Source organism: Zingiber officinale, chromosome 1A, assembly GCF_018446385.1.
Source record: "Zingiber officinale cultivar Zhangliang chromosome 1A, Zo_v1.1, whole genome shotgun sequence".
Taxonomy (NCBI): domain Eukaryota; kingdom Viridiplantae; phylum Streptophyta; class Magnoliopsida; order Zingiberales; family Zingiberaceae; genus Zingiber; species Zingiber officinale.
This window is the reverse complement of record NC_055987.1, coordinates 133,314,581-133,340,733: the sequence shown is the minus strand read 5'-3', so window position 1 is coordinate 133,340,733 and position 26,153 is coordinate 133,314,581. Positions and strand designations below refer to the sequence as shown.

Sequence of the window (26,153 nt, the reverse complement as noted above, 5' to 3'; positions counted from 1 at the left end):
AATGACTGTAGATACTATGAACCCAAAAGAACATTGCACCTGTGCTCATTCACATCAAGATTCAATATGGAAGCGCACTAATCTAACCTTGCATTGTCAACTAGATTCCATTTTTTAAGCTTATTTTGCACGAACAGACCAAGGGATTTAGTTCATACTAAGTGGCTTGCATTCTCAAGTTTTTAAGTTTGGTCTAGCACTACGGTACCAGTAGGTTCAGAAATGGCTTGGAAAAGAATCATAATTCTGGATAAATCTCAAATGGTATCTTTTGCTCAGTAGTAGTATTTTGTGGGTTTTCTCACATCAAATGGAACTTGTGGTTGGGATTATGCTGTTCATAAATACTTCAGTCTACCAATGTTCTTTCATTTCCTATAATTTTATTTTACACCTTTGTCCCAGAGATTATCTAGGGGGACTGCATTATCATATCTCAAAATTATGGCCGCCTTTTACATTTTATTGATCTGGAAGACTCGTGCACTTTAGCAGTCTGTTTCAAATTGACATAACTTTCCTATGAGTTGGCATAAAAATGACTGAGGCTGAGAATCCATCAAGGACCACCTTTGTTGCAGAAATGATTAGTCTTTTCACATGCCTTCTTCTTTTTTTTTTTTTTTTTTTTTTTTTGCTTGGTTATTACCACCTTGTTTCGTAAGCATTAATGCCGATTTAGCTCTTCTATTATTGGTGATGTGCCCACAGTGAGAATCTTGTATATATACCCCTTCAGATCACCATTATGATGTAATTATACTTGACGGGTTGATCAAATTATTTACAGTAGTTCAGTGCTGTAAATCCAGGCTGACCTAGAACCAAGAATGCACTACGGAGTTAGAGTAGATCTCGATAGCTTTCTCAATCCTACTCTCCCCTGCTTTAGAGGGCATAACTAGGCAGGAAATATAACTTTGATAGTACCAATAGTAATTCATACAAATGTTGCCTGTTAGTGGGACAGAGAAGTTGACATTCACATGGCCTTTTGCTGTTGTCGTTGATAACACTCCATATTGAAATCTGATGAGAACTTGCGGTCCAAACTTGTGGTCCAGTCTTCAGGGCAGTTTCATGGTAGTTCATATTCAATTCTACTGGACTGTCATTTAATTTAAGTAGACAACGCACACTGTCTCTCTTAGTCAAATGACCCTGCCTGCATGGTTTTATATGTGTTTCAAGACCTGGATAAATGTTTTAAGAAATGCTGCAAGGCACCTCTGAACTATATTGCTGTATGACAAGGCAAATCAAGTATCCGAGTTAACAGTTCTCTGTACCTAGAAAATGTTTTTCAATGTTGCTTTAAACCTTGGTTTGATAACTCCAGACAAGGGTTCTTTTTTGCATATAAAGAATGTGGTTGTTTACTTACCCCACCTAGTTTAGTCTTGTAAACATAATCATTTATGATGTTTACGATGCTGGAAGTGCTGAATAAAAAGGTTTTAAGGCATGAAGAACTGTTGTGAACACGGGAGGAATATTGATGTTTCATTCAAACATGAATTTAGCAATCCGGGCATCATAGTGTTTGCTTACAGGTACATAATCATGCTTTGTGTTTGAGTTTATATTTAAGCTTTTGAGAGATGAGAAAGGTACAAAAAAAAAATTAAAAAAAGGTGCAACAACTTTGTACCAATTTACTTTCGTTGATGGCAACTGGCAACGTGACGAGATTCAGAAGCAATTGTTATAATGAAAGTTCATGTTCACTATTCTCTGTTAAAGTTTTTCAAAATTAAAAAGGTTTGTTCGAAGAAATTTTCAGAATATTAACAACCAAAAAGAAAAAAAAAACACCTTAAAACTAGGGATGATAATGGTTCGGATTTAGATCAGATTTTATATCCTCCATCTTCATATCCATCGGATATAGGATCTCCAATGGGTATATTCATACCTATTAAATGATCGGATATCTTCTATAGTTATAATTCTTTTTCTTTCTATCCAACTATTATCATTCCATAAAAATATATTAAAATTAACAACCTCTTAAAAATATATATATAATTAAAAAAAATAAATTAAACATCTATATAGTCTCCTCCTAATATCAACAAAAATAGTAAATTGATTTTGAAAAAATAAAATTTTCTTTATTATATGTATATATATTATTTAATCGAATATTCGGGGCGGGTATCGAGTATTGATAGTCCCTCCATACTCTCCTTCATTCGGATCGGATGTTGAATCCTCCATGGAGTTCGGATGAAATTATCATCCCTACTTAGAACTCATATTTTATTAAAATTTTAATCATTATTTAGATTTAACCTTTTCTTTAACTATGTTATATTTTTTCATAGGATTACTTATATATAAGGTTGTAAACAACTAGAACTAAGTTTTGGAGAGATGGTTATTTGATAAGATAATCAAGTCAAATTATATTGAGCTTAAAATAAATTAAATCATTGAAATGTTTGTTTAAGTTTAACTTGGTTTATTTTTTGTGAGTTTCGAGCTTGATTTATTTAGATGTATTAAGTTTTCAGTTCAAGTTTTTTTAATTGTTTATTTAGATATTAAGTTTGATAGTTCAATGTAGTATGTTCATTTTAATAGTTTCTTTATTTATTTAGTATGTTGATAACAATTTATTAATGAATACGATTCATGAACGTTATTTATTAACATTATTCATGAGTATTGTTTATGAATGCTATTTACGAACATTAACAAGCTAGACACATATATTTAAGTTTGTTTATTTAATTTAATGAATTATTTAAATTTATTTATTTATTTAATCTTATATATAGTGAAGGAATAAAAATAATTTCTTATCAAATTGAATATTAAATTTATTCATAAATGTTCTACTTATTTACTGCCATGCTTATATACTATCTAGAAGTCTCAATTTTGTTATATTCAGTTCATTGAAAGATACATATTTTTAAATAAATGGTAACTGTTAAAGTTTTACTGGATTTTAAGATGGATAAAAGTAAGAAAATAATATGTTTAAAAATGTCCATATATTATTGAGTAAAAGATTAATTAAATTTATGTAGAAATTTACTACTTAAATTATTAAATCCAAATATGACTCTTATGATTATTTCCTCTGTTCATAGACGTTCTTTTTTTATATATTATTTTATTTTTATCTCTCTCCTCTTCTATAAAAAATATATATTTGTTTATTGTGAGATAAAATTAGAAAAATATTTTTTTTATATAATTATCTTAGTATCAGTCTCTTGAATTCACTCCAAATACATTTAATGAATATTGAAACGTATTTAACACAAGTGAGAGATTAAAATATCTCAAACTTCAGAGGGGCGAATCTAAAATATCCACTCCTTGCTTCGAGATGCAAATGGCAGAGAAGTTGGACCAGCACCGACGCGACTCGATCAAGATTTGTGACATGAGAAACGAGCCCAGTCACGTGCCTCCCCTTCACAATTCAACTTTTAACTTTATTGTCGATCAATATTTTAAACTCGAATTCGATCAGTAATTAGACACATTTATCGATCGAGTCTGCAGTCTGCAGTCTGCTGCTGCGTCTGGAGCCAAGAGCAGGGCATGCAGAAGAGTGCGCTGTAAGCCACTGAAGGTGCATCATATCATGGTCCGTAGGCGTGCAGCGAACTCAAGATGTTGTTTTCCTTTTATTATTGACAGAAACGTTTAATAGTGTCTCGTAGTCGTCGTAGAGAGGGGAAGCAGAGAGCAGAGCAGGCACCGGGACCACGCATTCGAAGAGGATGCTGCCAAATTGACCATCTATAGAGACGATGCACCGTTGTAGTGTCCTGCGATTGTTAGCCATGTAGCACGGCGTCAACCTCGAGCCAACCTTTTGGGACCATCTGCTCCAACAAAAAAACAAAAAAAGAAAAAAAAAATCAGTTTTAATGATCCAGTAAAAATATTCAGCATCAATGATTATTTGGAAGGAACCGATCTAGATTATGTGTCAAGTTTAGTCTTCAGTATGATTGATAATTGGGTAGATATAGCAGTGTCTATCATCCAATCATTGTGAGGATGCTAATTTAGTCTTCCAATGATTTAATGCTGCAGGTTGAGTCTATTCATAAATCATAAACAAGATAAGTGGATAACCATCTCATAATATTGAGTTCTCAAATGCGAGGATTCCTATTTTGATATTAGAGGGCAACCTACAAAAACAAAGCTAAGCACAAGTATCCAGAGCTGAAGATGTCAGTCAACTGTGCTTTTATGAGCAAGGTCATGATAGAGGACATTTAATTCAAATTTTCATGTGGTAGTGGAACCCTGGAATCCCTATCATCTAGTGACTGAGCTAAAATCCATGGAACAGAGCGGGCATTGCATTCTCCCACCACTTTGCAGTAATACAATACCAAACCAGTTATATCTGCTAACATTTACAGAAACCTAAAGGCTGTGCCTGTCGTTTCTCAGTGTTTACGCTAGTGGCATCAAACTGGCAAGTGAGCAGAAGAAGCAGTGTAGTAATGGCAGCAGAGGGGAAGAAAACCCCACCAATATGGCACACAGGCATAGTAACAGGGCATTCCAACTGTACACCAGTTGTAGCAATAATAACATCTAATTTAAAGGCTCTGGATCATGCAACTAGAAGCCAGGAAAGTAAAATACTACTGAAGGAAACATTTAATTTTGGAGCACTAGATGCTAAGAAGATCTGATGGCGGTGAGGTTGAAGCTGGTAGTTGTTGCTGCTGCTCTTTAGTTTCATTGGTCAGCGACGACTGCAAGGAGGCTGCAACTGGTGGTGATGCAGGAACATTGCCGCTAGATGAGTCTTCTCCCTGCTTCAGTGGAGGTTTTGGGAGCTCGTTGATAATCTGGACAACTTCCCTCATCGTGGGTCGCTGGATACTCTGCTCCTCCACGCAAAGCATTGCTACGTAGAACATGTGCATCACCTCATGGATGGGAACAGACGGAAGCCTTGGATCCAAGATTTTGACCACTTCTTCCTTGTTAGAGCCTGTGATCTTCTTAACCCATTGCACAATGTCCACTCCATCCCCAAATTCACCAACAGGCTTTCTTCCAGTAACCAGTTCCAAAAGAACCACTCCAAAGCTATAAACATCGCTCTTCTCGTCCACCTTAAGGGTGTAGGCATACTCTGTGCAGCAAATTCCCATGATGAGAACAATATTGAAAATCTCCTACGGAGATTAATCATAAATATGTTGATCAAACGACTGTGGGAATGCCACATTAACTTTGTTCTATTAAAAGGCAATAAGACACAAATTAAACAATAACAGCAAAAATCTTTGCCTATTTTAAAACAGTACTCCAATTAACATAAAAACAAATCAAAAGGCATAATGCAAAAAATTAAAAGACGGGATCTAAAGTTTTTTGAGTTGGTTTTGGATTCTTCATCAATCAAGTAGAGATGAATCACAAATATCTCAGGCAAATTATTCATGTCTAGTAAAGTTAACTTTTCTCTAGCCTCCAAGGTAATTCATATGGGAATAATTGTAGTGCAAAATATATAATTAAAACTAACTATGAGTAGGAACAATAAGCCTTTTAGTTGGTTTCAGCTAATTCAACAATCATAGGTACACAAAGAGACTAATGATGCAAAGAATTTGAACCATCATGAAACTAGACAATAAAGTAAGCATGAAGTTTATCGGTCAACGTCATAGCCATGGGAACAAAACATGGATTGAATCTCAGAGTAAGGAAGAAAACCTGGAGCAATGTAACCATAAGAGCCAGCAATGGCAGACATGCACTCTGAGGTGCCCGTGTCCTGCAAGAACTTGGCAAGTCCAAAATCAGCCACATGAGCTTCGAAATTGGAATCCAAGAGGATGTTGTTGGACTTGACATCTCGATGGAGGATCAATGGGGAGCAATCATGGTGGAGATAGCAGAGACCCTTTGCTGCCTCCAAGGCAACCTTATACCTTGTATCCCAGTGCAAATGTCCACCCTTCGTCCCATGGAGAACCTCCCCAAGGCTGCCATTAGGCATGTACTCATATACCAAAAGATTGGTCTCATGGTTGGAGCAAAATCCCAACAACCTGACAATATGTCGGTGGCGAATCCTTCCAAGTGTCTGAATCTCTGCATTGAACCCATGGTCATGTGATGATCCCCGGCTCATCACCGGAAGCCTCTTGACCGCCACTTGTTCGCCATCAGGCATGACACCCTTGTAAACTATACCAGCCCCTCCTTTGCCTATGATGTTTTCCTCCTTCAAGCAGTTCAACACATCGTCGATTGAAAAATCGAGCCGCTGGAATGCAGTGAGCTTCCATGCACGAGCCTCGCTAGCTTTCTTCAAAGATCGGGCCTTTACAATGGCCGCAATGGCGAAGAGAATAGAACAAATGAGGAGACCGATGACGAGCAAAAGCTTGAAGGACGCCGAGAGTGCGCCTTTGGTACGAACCGGGTGCAATGTCCCTGGCTGGCATGGGCTAAGATAAGGGCCACATAGGTCTGGATTACCAACGAAGGAAGTGGCATTGAAGTAGCTAAACTGGCCAGTGCTCGGGACGTCACCGGAGAGGTTGTTGTAGGAGAAATCCACCGCCGTCAGGCTCTGCATTGTTGAGATGGAGGCTGGAATTTGGCCATCAAGATGATTTCTCGACAGGTTGAGATAGTTCAATATCCGCATCGCAGCAATCTCGGCCGGAACATTGCCGGAGAGTTCGTTTCTACTGAGATCCACAAATGTCAGAAGCTTACACTTGGTAATTTGAGGAGCAATCGAGCCGGAGAACCGGTTCCCGCTGAGATCCAGTTTCGAGAGCTGCTGCAGCCTCCCGATCTCTGGAGGGATGCTACCGATGAACGAGTTCTGGTTCAGTAGCAACTTCTGAAGGCCGGAGAAGTTCCCGATGGACGGAGGCAAAGGATCAGTCAGACGGTTGTTCGAGAGGCAAATTTGTCCAAGACTAGGAGAGATCGAAGAATTGCCGGTACTGGGAAACCCGCCAGTGAGGAGATTGTCCTGGAGCTCCACCTGGGACAGTTTCGGCAAGCTAAGTAGGCCCTGTGGAATGGTTCCATTGAGGTAGTTCTCCCCCATTCTGATGCGGCTCAAGGATTCGCAGCGGCCAAGGGAGTCTGGAATCGGGCCAAAGAGGAAATTGCTGAGGGCAATCAACGTTTCGAGCTTGTTGCCGTAGCAGAGGTCCTGGGGTAGCGAACCAGTAAGCTTGTTCGAGGAAAAGTCGAGAAGCTGAAGGCGTCCGTTCGTACCGAGACGTCGAGGGATGCTCCCAGTAAAGTTGTTTTCCCACACCTGGAGCACCTGAAGTTGGGGGAGGTCGCCAACAAACTCCGGGATGGCACCGAAGAGCTTGTTCCGGAAGAGGTTAAGGAGGGTGAGGTTGCTGAGTTCGGCGAAGCTCGGAGGAATCTCTCCCGTGAGGGCATTGTTAGAGAGGTCCAAGGACTTGAGGCTCTTGAGTCGACCAAACGTCGGTGGTATCTCGCCGGAAAGGCCATTCACTTGGAGAAAGAGGCTATCCAGGCTCCGGAGGTTGCCAATCTCGGGCGGGATGCGGCCGGAGAGGGCGCAGTTTGCGGCATCGAGGCGAACGAGTGAAGAGAGGTTGCCGATCTCCGCCGGGAGGCTGCCCTCGTAGCTATTGTAGTAGCCGATGTAGAGCTCGCGTAGCGCAGAAAGGTTGCCGATCTCCGGGGGAATAGGGCCAGTGAGCTCGTTGCCGGAGAGCGCAAGGTACTCGAGGGACTTCCAGTTGCCGTACTCCTGCGGAATCGAACCCGAGAAATAGTTGCCCCCAAGATGGAGGTGGCGGAGCTGGGACATTGCCGCCACCGCGTTGGGAAGTGGCCCGGTGAGGTTGTTGTTGTAGAGGTCGAGGACGCGGAGCCGCCCAAGGCGGCCGAGGGACGAGGCGAAGGATCCATTGAAAATGTTGTTGGAGAGGTTGAGGTAGCGAAGGGAGGCAAGGAGGGAGAGCTCCGGGGGGATGGGACCGGAGAGGGAGTTGGCGGCGACGGAAAGGTGGAAGAGGAAGCGGAGGCCGCTGACGGAAGAGGGGAGCAGACCGGAGAGGTTTCTCCCGGAGAGGTCGAGAGCGACGACGGCGCCTCTGCTATCGCAGGTGACGGCAGGCCAGGAGCAGTGATCGGTGGCGTTGTCCCAAGCAGCGAGCGCGACTGCTCCGGAATCGGCGAGGTCGATTTTGATGGAAAGTAGAACGCTATGGTCCTTCCCGTAGTCGCCTCCGGCGACCACCTTGGACGGCGGGAAGAGGAGGGAGAGGAGGAGGATGTGGCAACCTACGAAGAAGAGCATGTCTTTGTTGTGAAAAGAGGGTTGGTCCTCCACGCTCTTGTGCTCTCGTCTCGGATGCCTATCTGCCGTGCTTTAAATTTATTTATCTTTTACGGATAAACCCACGTTTTTATGATAATATTTGGATATTCAATGTTCGACGAAATTTTGTATTTATGTTCACCTAAACAAAATTAGTATTTATTATAACAGGTCTATTATTTTAAAAGCCCGTTTCGTAATTTCATTCCTGGATGCCGAAACGCTGTTAGAGTTGAGGATGAACGGAATACAATTTTATGAAATGATTTTAAATAAACTAAAAAATATATGTAATTTTCTCTTAAAAATCCTAATCAGGTCAAGTCTTCAAAAGCCAATCGACAGCAAAAAGATAGGATTCTATTTTAACAAATATAAGGTCCCACCGAGATTTGAACTCGGGTTACTGGATTCAGAGTCCAATGTCCTCACCACTAGACCATGAGGCCTTGATGTAGATTTCGGAGTTAGAATATTTTATATAAATAAATTAATTTAGTTTTATATTATTCAATCTTATCAAGGGCTAAGATAACCAAGTTAGACAAACCGAAAAATGAATAAGTCATGGTTATTCCAGTTTTATTTGGTAATAACTAAAGGATGGTTAATTTAAACTTACTTGATTATTTAAAATTGTACATTTTAAATCTTATTTGATTGATTAGTGAGGTTGTCATAATAATATTTTTTTTATTTATAAATTTGATAAGAAATTTATTTATCAGTTGTATTTATGGATATTGTTTATTCTAGAAAACTTAGTAATCCTCATCTTTGGGGTCCTATAAGATTGTCTTATGTAATTTGGAAGAGGGGTAAATTATGAAAGGATCAGATGACCCGCTAAATCGATCTCATGACCTATATAACAACACCGCATACAACTATTTTAACTCATAGTGTTATATATATTGTTTATTATAGCAAAATGTGACATCGGTCATCCCAATCTAGTATTGTTAGTTCCAAGATAAGATACATGTAGATAAATCACGAGGAGTATTTTGTTGTAGCATAATGATCCTTTGTATCTGCTGGTCAATACTTGTACAGGTAATTACTATGTTAACCCATTTAGACTATAGATATTGTTTATTAGAATAAAATCTAAAGTCATCATCATAATGGCTCTTTTAGGGCACCCTCGCTCTATAGAAGGAGATAAAAGACCGAAAATGATATTTGCTCTAGAATAATGACCCTTTATACAAAGGAAAAAAGCCAAGCACCTAATCAAATATTACACTCACTAATAATTAATCCAAAAATCTATTAAAATAACAATCCATATAGCCATTAACTATGTCAACTCGGGGCAACATTAACTATAGCTGAACTCGTATATTTTCAAGTTTATTATTTCGTCTAATAAGTTATTAAATTTTATTTGTAAACAAACTCTTATTAATTAAGACACTAATTTAAACAATTTTACTTTAAACCCAACAGCGCCTGTAGCTCAGTGGATAGAGCGTCTGTTTCCTAAGCAGAAAGTCGTAGGTTCGACCCCTACCTGGCGCGCATATCAATTTGTGTTTTTTTTTTTTTTTTTTGCCCTTTTCTTCCTGTACGACCCCCAAGACGTCTGATTTTTTAAATTTCTTCATGCGTTTTTTTTGCCTTTTTCTTCCTGTACGACCCCACAACATGTCTTATTTTTTAATTTCTTCCTCCAAGTGGCTAAGGTTTGAAAATAAAATAGTAAACATATGCCTATCTAAGTTTAAAGGACTTTAATTTAAATTTCCAACTATTCCATAAATCGAAATCGACTCCAAAGTAAAAAAAAAAAAAAAACGAAATACAATTTTAAATAAACAGAATACAATTTTATGAAATCGTCTTTAATTTAAATTTCTTCATGTGGTAGTTGAGGATAATCGGAATACAATTTTATGAAATGATTTTAAATAAACTAAAATACTTAAGTCTGTGAACAGTTGAAAACGAAATGAAATGTAAAAAAATATATGTAATTTTCTCTTAAAAATCCCAATCAGGTCAAGTCTTCAAAAGCCAATCGACAGAAAAAAGATAGGTAGGATTCTAATTTAAAAATTTTAAGGTCCCACCGAGATTTGAACTCGGGTTACTGGATTCAGAGTCCAATGTCCTCACCACTAGACCATGGGACCTTGATGTTGTCTTTTGTGTCGGAATATTTTATATAAATAAATTCATTTAAGCTTTATATTGTTTAATTTTATCAAGGGCTAAGATAACCAAGTTAGACAAACCTAAAAATGAATAAGTCATGGTTATTCAAGTTTTATTTGGTAATAACTAAAGGTTGGTTTATTTAAACTTACTTGATTATTTAAAATTTTATATTTTAAATCTTATTTGATTGATTAGTGAGGTTGTCATAATAATATTTTTATTATTTACTTATAAATTTGATAAGAAATTTATTTATAAGTTGTATTTATGGATATTGTTTATTCCATAAAACTTAATAATCCTCGTCTTCTTCGGGGTCCTATAAGATTGTCTCACATGATTCAAAAGGGAGGTAAATTATAAAAAGGTTCATCCAATAAAGTGACCCTTTATATGGGTCAGATGACCCGCTAAATTAATCTCATGACTTATTATAATAATATCACATATAAGGATCAACTGTGTCAGCTTATAGTATTATAGATATTATTTATTATTAGAGCAAAATATGATATCGCTCATCCCAACCTAATATTGTCAGTCCCAAAATAAGATACATATAGGTAATCACAAGGAGCATTTTGTCCTAATACAATAATCCTTTGTATCTGTTGATCAATAAAATCTATGGGAGCAAATACTTATGCAGATAATAACTATGCTAATCCATTTGGATTATAAATATTATTTATTAGAATAAAATCGGATGCCGTCACCTTAGTGGCCCTTTTAGGGCACCCCACACTCTATAAAAAAGGTAAAACACCAAAAATAATACTTGCTCTAACGTAATGGCCCCTTACATAGAGAAGGAGATCAAGTACCTAACCAAATATTATACTCGCTGATAATTAATACTAAATTTATTAAAATAACTATCCATGTAGGTATTAACTAGGCCAACTCGGGGCAGCATTAACTATAACTGAACTCGTATATTTTGAAGTTTATTATTTCGTCTAATAAGTTATTAAATTTATTTATAAACAAACTCTTATTAATTAAGACACTAATTTAAACAATTTTACTTTAAACACAACAGCGCCTGTAGCTCAGTGGATAGAGCGTCTGTTTCCTAAGCAGAAAGTCGTAGGTTCGACCCCTACCTGGCGCGCGCATATCAAATTAATTCGTTTTTTTTTTTTTGCCCTTTTCTTCCTGTACGACCCCCAAGACGTCTGATTTTTTAAATTTCCTGCGTTTTTTTGCCCTTTTCTCGTACGACCCCACAACATGTCTGCTTTTTAAATGTCTGTTTGAAAATAAAATAAAATAGTAAACATATGCCTACCTAAGTTTAAAGGACTTTAATTTAAATTTCCAACTATTCCATAAATTGAAATCGACTCCAAATTTTTCCACCAAACCAAATTTAAACATTCTCTAAAACATCAAAATTTTCAAATCTAATGATTCAAAATTTCATAAAAAACCCTATACATGCTCAAATTTTTAAGATATCCTTTAGCTGCTCACTTAAATCTTTAACCTTTAAATAACTTTTAACGATCTTTATTCATTTTTTTAATTTCGCTGCTTCTAAGAGAATTCTTCAATTTTTATTAATACTTATCCAAATATCACTCTTGTAAACATATTTTGACTATCTTTTTATACATATATTTTCTTAAATCTCAGACAATTGTTAAGGACCGAGAAAATAAAGTATAAAGGTTGGCCTAAAAAGGCATGGGATGCTAGGATTCAAAGAAGAATGATTACATAAAATAACTTTATGAAACTTCTCTTTTATGCTACTAATTATGATCTGAGAATTTGACAAGTCAATTAAGGTGAAGCTAAGTAAAGGATATTTTATGAAACTGCTCTTTTATGTTACTAATTATGATCTGAGAATTTGACAAGTCAATTAAGGCGAAGCTAAGTAAAGGAGAATGAGTCATTTTAATTTTTCAAAAAAAATTAATAATCCTAACTAGTCTCATTGATTATTTTTGGAGGATCAATTTAATCCCATAGAAATTTTCTATCGATCATCAGGGTAAATCGAGAAGCGCACGCGTTAGTCAGTCCAGAAGCCTAGCATCATTTAATTGCGCTCCCCTATTTGGAGGAAAAATTTCTACAAATATACCATAATTAGGAATCGAATCATGGATACCTGAGTGAAAACTTGGATATCTTACCATAGTACCATAGCCCGAGATGAGTCATTTTCATATATCCTATATATATACACACAAGTTAAGGCGCCTCACATCATCAGAGGTTCGGATGATCCGAGGTGCTTCGATATTTTTTTTTGTTTATTTTTTTAATTGCTCAGTTGTGTTAATAAGATTTTACTTTTAGGATTTAGAGGTTGTGTTATACTATTAAGTACAAAAAAAAATTAAATCAGAAAAAAATTGGATGGGCATGGGAGTATATATATAAAACTGGTTTATAGTAACATTTTACACAAAGTCTCTACTACAAATATTCAATATGAGTAGTCTCAGGATTAATCTTAATAGTTATATTAAGAGGAACAACTAATAGCCCTGATTTATACAAATCGGCATTAAAACTACATATATGTAGTTTCAAAACCAATCTTAAAAAAATAGAGTAATAGAATATGTTTATGGCATCAATTTATACAAATCACTATTAAAAATATTTTATAGTGATTTGTATAAAAACTGCTCTAGAAGTTAGAGCAATAAAAATATTTTATAGTAGCATTTTACATAAAAACATTGCTAAAATTATCTAATATGAGTAGTTTCAAATTGTTCCTAATAATTATATTAATAGGAGCGTGTATACAAATCGACATTAAAACTATGTAATAGATGCAATTTCAAAATCAATCCTAAAACAATAGAGCAATAGAAATAATTTATAGCGGCAATTTCGATAATACATTGATGAAAGTATTTAATATGAGCCATTTGAAAACTGCTTCTAAAAGTTATAACAATGTAATAGAAACAGTTAGTAACATTATTTGACATAGAACCATTGCTAAAAGTATCCAGTATTATCAGTTTTAAGATTACTTTTAATAGTTGTATCCTTAAGAGTGTTTTACAATAGCAATGTATTCAAATCGACGTTAAATTATGCAATAGGTACAGTTTGAAAGTCAATTATACAACATTAGAGTAATAGAAACAGTGTACGACAATACTTTAAATAAAATGATGTTAAAAGTATTCCATATTAATGATTTGGTAACTGTTCTTAGAAATTAGAGCAAGTAGGAGCATTTAATATAGAACTGCTACTAAAAAAATCCAATATCAACAGCTTCATGATTGCTTCTAATAATTGTTTCATTAGAGCGGTTTATAGCAATAGTGTATTAAATCGTTGTTAAAGCTATTTAACCAGAGTAGTTACAAAATCATTTTGAAAAAGTAAGGCAATAGAAATAATTTTGTTCAAATAGAATACGTTGTTAGATTTTCTAAAGCGGTGTTAAAACCGCTTCTAAAAATATATTTTTTTAGTAGTGTTAATTCTAAGGGGAATGAACCATGTGGGAATTGACCTTTATCCAATGAAACAATTTTGTAACCCAAGTATCATCATTTTTATAACACTAAAAAATTTTAGATGTTCACGGGGTATATATATTTGGCACCTAATGGTATTTTTTTTTTTAGCTTCGGGGTTAAGCCAATTTAATTTACGTCTAGGATTTTGGGGTTGCTAAAAAAATTTAACATTAAAAAATTTTAAATGCACACAGGTATATTATATATATTTGAGATTTAAGATTTAAGGAAATATTGATTTAAAAAAAAATATTGCGTCAATAAGAAAAAAAATGCTCAAAGTGCTTGGATCAATTCTAGGCGCCTCAAGTACTTGCCATGCACTACCACAGACAACAAAAAAAATGTTATCTAGGAATACATTAAAAAAGAGAGACTTGAAAACTATAGTACATCCACACAAGGGATGTACTCGACAACAATTTCATATCCTTTGTTTATAATTATTCATTAACAAATCCCACTTAATCCTGTTTGAAATAGTAGAAGATGACACGTTAGATATGTGGTTCTATTGCTGACCATGAAAAGATTCTGAGCTGGAGAAGATGACGTTGAACGATCCTTTTTGCGCACACCACAGAGAGAGCGAACGAAAATGTTAGAGCGAGAACTAGGGAGGAGGTCCCTGACGCAAGCACTTCGAAGCTCAAGTTAGAACCGTGTCCAAAATGGAGAAAAAGATGGACAATATAACAGTAAATGTGGATATGTGTGTGCACGCGTAATATAATATACCTAGACAACCGAGAGGACCCCTTTTTATACTAACCCTCATAACCTCCGCAATAATGAGACGTCAATAAATGTCTAGTGTCAGAATATGTCAAATAAAGGAAAGGGTATGACCACCCTCAGAGGAAAGTTCCATTGCGTGTATATACTTAGGTAGCGAAATATTTCTTGATGAGTAATCGTTATTCTCTGATAAGTTGTTATGATTCTTTGACACTGTTATCTCTTAGAGAAAATCCAACCGACTCTAGGACCAACTGGCCATATGCTGGGAGACTTGTAAATGGAAAGTGGGGGCATGAGCCCAGTAAGTTTGATTGGCTCTGTGTCGACCGACTATATGCTGGGAGCCTTACCCTTTAAGAGTGGAGAGCTAAGTCCTGGAAGCCCAACAGACTCTAGACCGACCGATTGTGTACTGGGAGCTGAGTCCATGAAGTAGAGAACTGATCCCCGAAGGTTCGACCAGTGCTAAGGCCAACCAGCTATATGCTGAGGTGCACATGAGAAGCAGGGAGCTAGGCCCTGAAGGTCCGACCAACTCTGAGGTCGATCGGCTGTGTATTGGGATCTAAGCCCATGAAGTGGGCAACTGAGCTCCGAAGATCCAACTGGCTATGTGGTCGATCGGCTATATACTACGAGACTTGCACATAAGAAGTGAGGAGTTGGGTTCCAAAGGTTCGACCGGCTCTGGGGCTAACTAACTGTGTTCAGGGAGCTAAGCCCATGAAGTGGAGAATTGAGCCCTGAAGGTTCAACCGATGCTAGGACTGACCAGCTATATGCTGAGAGACTTGCACATGAGAAGTGGAGAGCTAAGCTCCCAAGGTCTGATCGGCTTTAGCACCGACCGACTATATGCTAGAGTCATGCTTGGGAGGAGTAGGTGGCTGAGCCCCAAAGGTGAGTGGTCTGTTCCACTACGTACACCCTGAATGTCTCCTTAACTTTGATTGTCATCTCACCTTGATTTTGACTGTCATATCATCTTGATTATTGACCTCACATTACTTTGGGGGTCACTCACAATACGTTGTATCACAAACCTCCACTTCAAGTCTAGTCGAAGGAGGTTCATGATCGACTGACTAGACCTGAGTCCTATTATCGTTCGATCATCTGAATGGCTATTGACTCTACTCATCATCCCTCGATGTCATCATTTATCTTTCTCAAAAAAATGTTTGGCAAGCATTTGATATTCAAGGTAAGGCGACGATGATGCGTGTGAGAGCGTATCGACGAAATAATTTGGTTGTCTTGTCCATCATAAATGTCATTTTTGTTAGTGCAGTAAACATCAATGATCAAACTTAAGTTTTGATGAATAACAAATGGTTAAAGTTAGGTTCTATGTGATTTAATGTTCTTACCAAGTGTGCATGACTTGATGGGTCTGGAGGACCTGATATCAGGCTGAAATCCCGCTAGATCTGTTGGACCTGATAACTGATGGGAAGCCCAAATAGATCTGGAGGACTAGATATCTGGCAAGAAGTTCAACTGAGTCTGCGAGACCTAACAGTTGGTCGTTGTGTAGTTGGGTCTGCAGACCTAACAACTGGTAGAAATACCTAGTCGGTTAAAGGAGAGTCAAGCGATTCTGCATGGTAAGTGAGGTAAAGTCACTGGAGGAAAGTGATCAAGTGAAGACGAGTCCCAGTTAGGGACTTTAGGCGCTGGTCCAGCTTAGATCCATTTTGAAATTCTAAGTTTAAACCATGACTAGACCTTAGTCTCAAGAAGACAAGATCTAATTAATAATCTTATTAAATTGTGATAACTTTGTTTTATAGGTTAAATATTTTTCTATTAAACTAATAAGTTTTTGCTGGAGCAAAAACAAAGTAAAGCCTCGGATGAACAGTGTCTCAGGTGCCTCGGAGGGTCAAGAAAGCACCTTGGAGCTGTGCAGAGGCACCCTGGATCTAGAGGAGGCGCTCTCATGTGGATGAACTTTAAGGATAAAGTTCTCGCGACGAGGAGGCATCTTGGAGTGCGTTGGAGGTGCCTTAGAGCTGCGCGGAGGCGCCTCTGAGCGCTTGGAAGGCGCCCTAGAGTGGATATTGCCACCCAGAACTTCCCCGATTTGGTCTCCCAGAGGGAATTTGATCTTCTGATAAAAAGTGGATACTACCGTTCAAAACTCATGCAGTGTCGGTCTCCCAAAGATGACGTTGTACAAGGACAACGAATCCACCACTATGAAGGTGCTTCTCCTCGTCCTCACCAGGGGCTCGCTACCCAAAGATATGGCTAGCTTGATCTGGCCCATGGGTCGTACTTCATTGCCAGTGAAACCGTATATGAAGTAGCCACGGGCTGGAGTTCACTGGTATCGATTTGCATGCCCTCGAATGCACTCTTGAACAGCACATTGAAAGAGCTTCCGTTATCAACAAAAACTCTAGCCACGCAACTGTTGGCGATGACTGCTTTGATTATTAGGGCATTATCGTGAGAAAGCTCCAGCCCCTCCAGGTCTTGCAACCCAAAGCTGATGATGGACCCTACAGCTTGCTCCCGACTGCATCCTACAGCATGTATCTCTAGGCGGCGCTCATGAGATTTCTGAGCCCTAGCGGAATCTCCATCTGTGGGTCCTCCGGAGATCATACCAATCTCGCGGATGACCGTGTTTCCCCTATTCTCCTCTTCCCGGGCTTCTCCTGGCTCCTAGTTACGACCGGGCTACTCACTTCCTTGTCCTGCATTGTCGAGCATGAGTCTACTAGACTAGCCTGCCATGAGCTGTTAGCTAGCCAACAACCTCTAAATCTTAGGCGCGATCTCAGGTGGGGGCAGGCCCAGCTCAATTACGCGCCAGGAGTCACGGACGAACTGGAAGCAATCACTTGTGGCATGGGTGTGGGACCTATGGTAAGTGCAATAACGTGACCCCCACTGACCGGGACTTGGGGCTTGGACAGTTACTACACGTTGGGCCGGCCTCGAATCCTGACCAAGAGGGAATTGCAGTCAAGCATCCCGAGCGCGTGGAAGAGGCTGAGCTGGCAATTGGGGTGGCCTCTTCTCTGGTTTGTTGGCGGGAGCAGGTGTCTTGTCCGCTTCCCACCGAGCCGCCTGAGCTTCTTCTACGTTGATATAACCGGCAGCCTTCCCTAGCATCTCATCAAAGTTCTTCACAGACTCTCAAATGAGATCTCGGAAGAACTCCCTTTCTACCAATCCATGAGAGAAGGCGCTCATCAATATTTCATAGGTAGCGGATGGGGTGTCCTGCGCCACTTGGTTGAAGCATTTGATATAGATCCTCAAGGGCTCGGCAAACCCTTGCTTGAGGACAAAGAGATAGTGGTCTGTCTTCTAATACTTCCTGCTGCTGGCGAAATGACGCAGGAAAACAGTCTTGAAGTCATGGAAACAGGTGATGGACCCGCTCGACTGTCCATCAAACCATTTTTGTGTTGAACCGGACAGAGTGTTCAAGAACACTCGACACTTGATGGCATTGTTGTATTGGTGCAACAGCGCAGCATTCCTAAACTTACAGAGATGATCCTCCGGATCTTTGCTACCATCATATTCCCCGATAGCTGGGGGCTTGTACCCCTTCGGTAGCTTTTCCTCAAGTACCTTTAGAGAGAATGACACTTGCTCATTAGGCTCCCCCCGGGACTCGTCCCTGAGGACTATACCTTTCCCTTTCTTTGAGTCCCTGGGTGCGGAGCTTTCCGCCATAGAGATATGTGGTTGCTCTTTCTTATTATAGCAGTCCGAGCCCTTATAGTAATAGTTCGGGCCCGGTTCCCGATAGAAGGCCGGGGGAAACTCCTCGGGCTGTTTCCTCTTAGATCCTCTATCAGAAACGTGAGTCGGGTCCTTGGAAACTGCAAGCATCTTGTATGGTCATGAAGCAGTGGTCTGTTTTTTGGAAGCTGCTTGCCTCTTGGCCTCCTTGAACGGTTCGTATTCCCATGTCGTCATGGTCATGTTGATTCGTCCGGTGCCCTCCATCTTCACGCTCCAGAATAGGTGAAGGAGATTCCCACAGACGGCGCCAAATTGATCCTATCCAGAATCTGAGTCAGACGAAGGAAGGATGAACTGTTGCTAGTGTTGACAGAGAGGCGACTGGGACACCCTTCTTGTATGCGCCCACAAGAACGGACCCACACGTGGCGCTGACGGACGACGATGATTGAGCCGGCGGTACTTGAGCTCTGCACACACTTAGACAAGCACACGGAACGTTAGAGGCCAGAAACAAGGGAAAAAGTCCCCGGAGTAGGCCCTCCGACGCTCAAGTTAGGTACTTTTTCCCCATAAAAACAGTGTACGAAGGACAAAGAAAAATAGAAGACAAGTTCAAATGTGCGAGAGAGCATACCTGCGCAAGGGAGAGGACCTCCCTTCTTATATGGCAGTGCGTATCTCTGGAGTCTGACTAATGTCAGGGAATGTCGGGTGTCAGGACCTGTCTGGTGATGGAGGACGTATGCCACCCTTTTGTGGACTGGAAGAAAGTTCTATTCGTAGATGACTGTGGACCATTGGAATATTCCCTGACATACAACAATTATTTTCTAACAAGCGGTTACGATTCCCTGACTTTGTTGTCGTGTAGCATCCTCTGTTCTGACCGAGTATGAATAGGAGAAGCTCGAGATGGTCGGTATGTAGTTGGCATACTGGGAGGATCAGGCCTAGATATAGCCGAGCTGTGGAAACCCAACTAGTCGGAGCAGATTAGGCATCACCTCGACTGCCCACCATGTCTCAGACCCGGGTGTCTCAGATCTAGGGTCCTAGTATGTGAGAACCCGACCAGTGAGAGCAGGTCAAACATTACCTCGATTGCGTACCACGATTTAGACCTGGGCTCCTGATCTGTAAGCACCCGACCTAGCATTATACATCTAACGATACCAGGCGGTCCTACCATCTTCCATGTTTGTTAACTGTCATGTCACCTTTGACTTCTGACTACCATGTTTTCTTGACTTCTGACTGTCACCTCCCCTTGACTTCTGATTGTCACGTCCCCTTGACTTATGACTGCCACGTCCTCTTGACTTCTAACTATCACGTCCCCTTGACTTCTGACTATCATATCCCCTTGACTTCTGACTGCCCGACTTTATCGGACCCTACCCTTATGCACCGTATCAATATCCATACCGTTTTTTGTCAACTAATATGCAAATTAATTAGTAATATTAGAAGCATCAACTCTGTAAACACCATGCATGCAAGTTTGGGCTCCCATAAACAGGAAGATCAAATGAAAAATCACCTCGCAAATGACAACTCTCTAGTTCAAACAAATCGAAGCTAGACTCACTCCCTTCACCATCTTCCTCTAACTCCTTCACCATCACCAAGCACTCTTCTTTATGATCTCTTCTCGCCATCGACTCTCTGGTACACATTAAAGACGATGCTTCTTTTGCATCATATTTAACCCCGCGAGTTACTACTTGTCCTTGATGATCAGAAGCAGGTTTCTGCAAATTCTCACTCGGCTTGTTCCTGCAGTAGCCTTCTGCACTTCTCTTTGTGCTAACATAACAACTGATCCTAGCTAGAGCTACTGCTGCTGCTTCTGGTCTTGATCAGGGCATCTAAACTCCTCCTGCCCACACTACTCTCCTGTGAGCCCTTTCTTCTCTCGTGTCCTTCCTAAGGCACAAGTCATCATGCATGGACGATGAACCCGCCAGAGAAGTATTAATGAAATCAGCAAATTATCATATTAAATTATCGAATTATATTCTATACTCAAGTTTTACTCTCTAAAAGAATATTAAAATCAATCCAAATCTCAAAAGAATTTATATTGTATTTATATATACACATATTAAAGACATTAATTACGACGACTGAATACATCAAGAGTACACACACAGGATATACATTACTGGAAAAAAAAAGATTATTGAGATTTGAGGTAATCACATTAGACATTGCTACTTTGCTCTGTCTTTTTAACATATCAATTATAGAGCGACAATGCTCGGAATTTGCCCACGATTAATAAAGTCGATCTTATTCAGCCTCACGCAGCATAGGACTTGCTCTGGGAGTTCCTCTGCCTTCTGGGGCTGATTCAATTTTGGAAAGATTACAAAAATAAGCATTAGAAAAATGCAAATTCAGACATAATACAATAAATATACAATTTGTAAGGGTTTCCAATCTAAGTAGGTAGCAAAGAAGTAAAGACAAGAGAATACGATTGTGCTACTCAAATTGAAAGGAAATATGTGTAGAATATGAATTAGACTTACCTGAATTGTTAAACCCAAATCAAGGATCCCATCTTTCAAACGTTCTCTAAATGCTTCTAGACCCTTTCTTGATATGTAGCTGAAGCGATGTATATCAAGATCAATCTCAAAGTAATTTTCACCCTGTAGTGAAACAACTTATGAGATCTACTCGCAATTCATTATGTAACCAACGAAAAGTTTCAGTTTACACTTCTAATATATGTCAAGAAGCACAAATGTTAGCAAGAGGCAAGAGGAATTTTTCAGACGGCAGGTGATGACATGACACACTGCATATCACAAATGCAGTACAGAAGCATATGCAGTCAGTCGACATTAGAAATCAAAATACTAGTGTTGTCGATCCATCCAACTCATAATTCCCTGTAGATACACAAAATATAGATCAACTACGTAATGCCAAACACCTAACATTATACTAATGTTGAAAAGGTCATCTTTTGAAAATTAGCTCTCTTGTTCATTGACTCGAGAATGTTTGAATGTAGTTCTGATTTGAGAGAACAGGAATGTATAATTTGAACCTTTTCCTCACTGAACTAGTTTTTCAGAATATTAGTATCCCCTCAAATCTTAACTTGAAAAATAGTTAGTTCTTAACTACTTCTAGTTTAAATACCTCATAAAAACTGTGTTGAGGACGTGAAAGAACAGGCTTAAAGTTGTATCCTTGTATTAGCTTTCTTTCTGCAGAACTCAAATTAAGATCCTCTGGGTTAACCAACCCACCAAGGATTTTCAACCTCTCTCTAAAGGGGGTGATCGTTTCCATTGCGAATCCTTTATTCCTTTCCATTTCATCATCAATAAATTTCTGCAAAATATCCAATTGTGCATCATAATTCCCTGTAATATTTTCAACCAAAAGTAGTTCAACAAACAACAATTAGGAGGGAAAGAAACATACCGTTATTAAGTGTTGGAAATTATCAGAAACCTCTTTGTCATAACATTCAGATAATTTAAAATATAAGACTAAGCTCATTCCTTCCCCATCAGTATCACCAAGAAACATTGCGGCAGGATAAGTAGGCATCTGTAAGAAAATGTGAAATTAATTTTTACATATAATTGACTACTCCAACCATAAAAAGTTATGAAACATTCCATGCCTGGATATTAACAACAAGAAGTGAAGGAAGTTTCCCATATGTCTTTACTTGAGGAAGTTCAAGGTGTTGAGCAATATGATTTACTTTGCATGGGCATATGAACAGGTCCACACCAATTGGGTAATATGGTGCATAGTTTGGAGCAGGATATTTCTTCTTATCCCTTCACAGCAAATACATACGAGAGATTATGCAAGCACAAACTTTTTTATTAACATGCAAACAAAGTATAGGTTTTCGGATCTGAAAAAAAAAATCATACTTGAAATAGCTTTCTCCGCGAAGTTCAAAAGTTGATGGATCAAGAAAGGACCAGCATCCTGCAGTTGGCTTTTCCCCTGGGGATTTTGGGATTACTAACCCTCCTTTTGGGCGAAGTAAGAATTTTTTTGTTTCACCTATATGTTAAGAAGGATACAAAAATCAGCTTCAAGGATATGCAAGATAAAATTGACCAATTTTGTCATTTAGACATCAAAATCATTCGTAAAGAAAACAACTATTACTCACTCTATGAACTTTTTGTAGTTATATTGCCTATATGGTAAATCTAGTATCCAAACTCAATGCAGTGAGAACTATGACAAAACAAGCTACAAAACCTGGACCAAGCATATACTGACTGCTATATACACCAAGGATTCTTATGAATCCATGTAGTAAAGGCTTAAATAACAGTCATATTTTAGTTATGTTCAAACCAAAATGCACAAACCATTATACTGCCTGGAATACTAGTATCATAATCACTCCAACAAACAACCCAATTTGGTATCTATACATACTTAGAAACTTTTATTGTAAGTACTCTAAACTAGCTAGTAACAACCTTAATGACTTTTTGGTATAATCCTCCATGTAATATAAATCCCGAACTTGACAAAACATGTAAAAGTTCGATAAAACAAAAAATTCAGGCCTCTGAATAACCTGCACATAACAAAGTGAAGCAATGTATCAACCATCCACCATACTGCATTATTTGAAATACATATTTAGTGTAGAAAACATTCAGATAGTAAAAGTTTCTTTGTGATCCTCATGACAACATTACAGACAAGTAAAAATGCCTCCTGACTTTGTTTCGTCTGACAATGGGAACATTAAAACAGTCCAGCTACAAATTATTGTTTTATTCTCTCTTTCTATTCATAAAACTTACTAACATATGATGCTCCCGGGATTTCCCACAAATGAATTAACCAGGACATATTATAGATGAGCAACATGAAAAATTGATATCCCCATCCCCAATGATCCAGGTTTTCTATAAGATTAAGTTATATTATCATAATAGATTCAATCTGTTCATAGCACCAGTAACAGTTTTAGTAACAAATACAAGTGGCAAAGGTGAAACCCAGTTTTAGTAACAAATACAGCAATGGCATATATGTGTGTGCGCAAGTGTATGTATTTAAGAAATCAGATGCCAAATTATAAACTTACAAAAATCAGTAGTTTCTTCACCATCACAGGACTGCCTTTTGTAAGAAAGCCTGACAACAGCTGACTTTTTCTTTTGACCTGATGGACTAAGAGTGCTCATTCCATAGATCTTATCATTGAAACTCAAAGAAGAAACTAATCTACTTAAACGACACTGCATCTTGTTCACAAGGGATTGTTCTTCTGTATCATGTCTTTCTTTCAAATCCTTAAAGCTACCATATGTTTTTTCAAGTTGTTTCTTCTTTCTAGAAACTTTTTCTGTGCCTTGGGTCTTGTTGGCCCTTCCAGCATAAAATTCTGCATCTTCCTCTTCATCCTTGCTGGAGAACTTCTCCAATTTACCTTCTCTTTTCAGATATTGTTCAACAGCCAATGCCACTGGAGTACTACCACAATCATCCAACTTACACAGTGCATCAACAACACGTGAAGCATTTTCATAATCCAACATTTGAGTCTCCTCTTTTTCCGATGGCGTACTATCTAAAGTAACAAAAGAAGCCATTGTCAGTACTCTTTTGAAATGTCATGTGATGCTTTCATTCATTCAGCATAAAATGTTTACCTCCATCTACACTGATAAAATCATCATCAGTATCAGACTCAGCTATGCTGACAGAATCAAACCATGTGTCTTGACATATTCCTAAAACATATCATATTAGTTTTGTATCAAGAAAAAAAAGGCAAATTCATATATTGGGGGAAAATATTTGTAAATTTTAGAAGAGCAAAAGAATCTGCAGATACTCAAAGTCCGGAATTTCTCCCAATTGGGTTAATTGGGCCAGAAACAAATTCAATCAGCACATAAATTTCTTGTATAAAAAACTATAAAAGAGAATGAATAACCAGGGAAAAGATGTAGTTAGAAAGTAAAGGTAAAAGTGTGAAGCAACTAGGAGAAGCAAATGATTGCGCAAAATGCAGAGAGATGAGAGTTGAAATTACACTTATGAACAGAGAGAAGGAATAACAATGAAACACGATCAAATCCCAAGCAAATTAATTGATAAATATACGAAGAGATGATAGTTGAAATACTAGTACCATGAACATCCACTTGAGTGTGGTGCCACTGCAACTGAGTTAGATGGAATTTCATATTCGAAATGTCTGTTTTTCGCCTTGTTTTCCCAGCAGATTCAACCTGAACAAACTTGCTCATGGAAAATTCAGGTAGCGGACATACAGGCTTTCCATGGTGTTTCCTCGAACGGCGAGAATACTTGTGAGACCGGGGTCTGCTGTTTGGCCTTGATGTGCACGCGCCCATTTTGATATTTCTTAAAAAGCCACAAAAAGGATGAACACTTAACCAGAGTTATGAACTTAAACACAATTAGTATTTGTATTACTGTGCATGAATGAAGATAAATAGATAGTGAACAAGTTTATTATTAACTAATTTGCATTGTAAACAAATAGAGAAGAATATCGATGAAGCTCAAGTCCAAAAATTGGCATCACATTGATAAATACAAACCATGTTCATAGTTTTATATAGATGAAACTCAATTTGATGAGATTAGCCTCCTCCTCCTCCTCTCTTTCTTCTCAATTCCACCTTCCTCCTACTAATAAATATCATTGCCACGGTGCATCGACATGGCAACGTGCCACGAATTCACAAGAGGGACAAGATAGAATCAAAGTCCAGATAATTATATTGAAAAGAGTAGTTCAGAAAGTTGTTGAATAGGAATATAAGGAAGAAAAACTCAAAAAGCACCAAAGCATTGTCCCAGGATACAAGGAAGAATAATACACTATCAGAAAAGAACCAGAAGTTATAGTTATACAATGGGGGAACAAAAAAGACGAACTTTTGATCTAACACAGCGTTGTTTGGGAGCATACCTTGAAGGCGTAATTAACTTGGGCCGGAGGAGAAGGCGTCTAATGATCCAGGCAAGAAATTAGCAAGGCATCGGGCGGTGCAGAAAACTACAACCAACGATTGTCTACCCAATAAAAATCGAGGACATGAGTAAGAAGAGCAGGCATCCCATCGATGTCCTGCCCTCTTTCTCTTATTCGTCTCACGGCGAAGTGGCGGGATGAGGATCGAGGACAACAAGAAGAGCGATCGAGCACCGGGGCAATGCGAGCTTTTTATAGGTTTCTGGCACATTACGCAACCTTGAACACCTCCCTGGATCGAGCAATAGTCGGAAGCTCGACGGCGGCGGTTCGTCCCACGTGGAGGCGGTCTCCCGCCTCCGCCTTTAATTTGGTGCGGGTCTCCTTCTATTTTAGCTCATACATTGGAGGGAAAGGGAAATACAACATAGATTTGTTTCTTACAAATTCCTATCTTTAGCACTTCGTTCAGTCAATTGAGCTAAAAATTGTTTGATTATTAAAAGAACATGTTAATGAGTTTGAATTGATTCATAACTTAGCTCCGACCTTCTTGTCTTTTTGTTTTAGACTTATTTATTTTTCGTTGAAGTTGTCAGTTGATAAAAGGTTTAAATAATAATTATTTTAAATAAATATCCATAGATTTTAAATTGATCTATTATAAAGTTTTAGAAGTTATACCAATCTAGTGGAGTACTTCCCAACTCAATTTATGTTTATTGAAAATACC

The 26,153-nt window shown here is 38.4% G+C and overlaps 2 protein-coding genes and 4 non-coding genes across 6 annotated transcripts; 2 read left to right on the top strand and 4 right to left on the bottom strand.

Moving 5' to 3' along the window:
* Positions 1 to 4,482: 4,482 nt before the first annotated feature.
* Positions 4,483 to 8,367, bottom strand: LOC122034111 (leucine-rich repeat receptor-like serine/threonine-protein kinase BAM1). Its single transcript, XM_042593241.1, has 2 exons — positions 5,716 to 8,367; positions 4,483 to 5,128 (listed from the first exon to the last, which is right to left on the bottom strand). Exons 1-2 carry the CDS (start codon positions 8,309 to 8,311, stop codon positions 4,659 to 4,661), a joined length of 3,066 nt encoding a protein of 1,021 aa, XP_042449175.1. The 5' UTR covers positions 8,312 to 8,367; the 3' UTR covers positions 4,483 to 4,658.
* A 342-nt stretch (positions 8,368 to 8,709) lies between these two features.
* On the bottom strand, positions 8,710 to 8,781 carry TRNAQ-CUG. Its single transcript has one exon. It is a non-coding gene; the product is annotated as a tRNA-Gln (tRNA).
* A 1,002-nt stretch (positions 8,782 to 9,783) lies between these two features.
* TRNAR-CCU lies at positions 9,784 to 9,856 on the top strand. Its single transcript has one exon. It is a non-coding gene; the product is annotated as a tRNA-Arg (tRNA).
* A 542-nt stretch (positions 9,857 to 10,398) lies between these two features.
* On the bottom strand, positions 10,399 to 10,470 carry TRNAQ-CUG. Its single transcript has one exon. It is a non-coding gene; the product is annotated as a tRNA-Gln (tRNA).
* Positions 10,471 to 11,151: 681 nt separating this feature from the next.
* On the bottom strand, positions 11,152 to 24,833 carry LOC122003255. The gene is made up of 10 exons (XM_042558537.1): positions 24,608 to 24,833; positions 24,123 to 24,203; positions 23,555 to 24,040; positions 22,368 to 22,503; positions 22,106 to 22,268; positions 21,901 to 22,029; positions 21,613 to 21,807; positions 20,991 to 21,113; positions 20,712 to 20,804; positions 11,152 to 11,211 (listed from the first exon to the last, which is right to left on the bottom strand). The coding sequence occupies exons 1-10, from the start codon at positions 24,831 to 24,833 to the stop codon at positions 11,152 to 11,154; spliced, it is 1,692 nt and encodes a 563-aa protein (XP_042414471.1).
* Positions 11,537 to 11,609, top strand: TRNAR-CCU. Its single transcript has one exon. It is a non-coding gene; the product is annotated as a tRNA-Arg (tRNA).
* Positions 24,834 to 26,153: the final 1,320 nt, after the last annotated feature.

What these genes read in the sequence shown, in the direction of transcription:
- LOC122003255 (XM_042558537.1), bottom strand. Translation starts at nt 24,833, where the DNA reads ATGGGCGCGTGCACATCAAGGCCAAACAGCAGACCCCGGTCTCACAAG. An exon ending in TTCTTGTTGTTAATATCCAG is followed by an intron (nt 22,030 to 22,105) that starts GCATGGAATGTT and finishes ATTTTCTTACAG; the next exon opens with ATGCCTACTTATCCTGCCGC. An exon ending in CTCAACACAGTTTTTATGAG is followed by an intron (nt 21,114 to 21,612) that starts GTATTTAAACTA and finishes GTTTCACTACAG; the next exon opens with GGTGAAAATTACTTTGAGAT.
- LOC122034111 (XM_042593241.1), bottom strand. Translation starts at nt 8,311, where the DNA reads ATGCTCTTCTTCGTAGGTTGCCACATCCTCCTCCTCTCCCTCCTCTTC. An exon ending in TTATGGTTACATTGCTCCAG is followed by an intron (nt 5,129 to 5,715) that starts GTTTTCTTCCTT and finishes TTTGCTGCACAG; the next exon opens with AGTATGCCTACACCCTTAAG.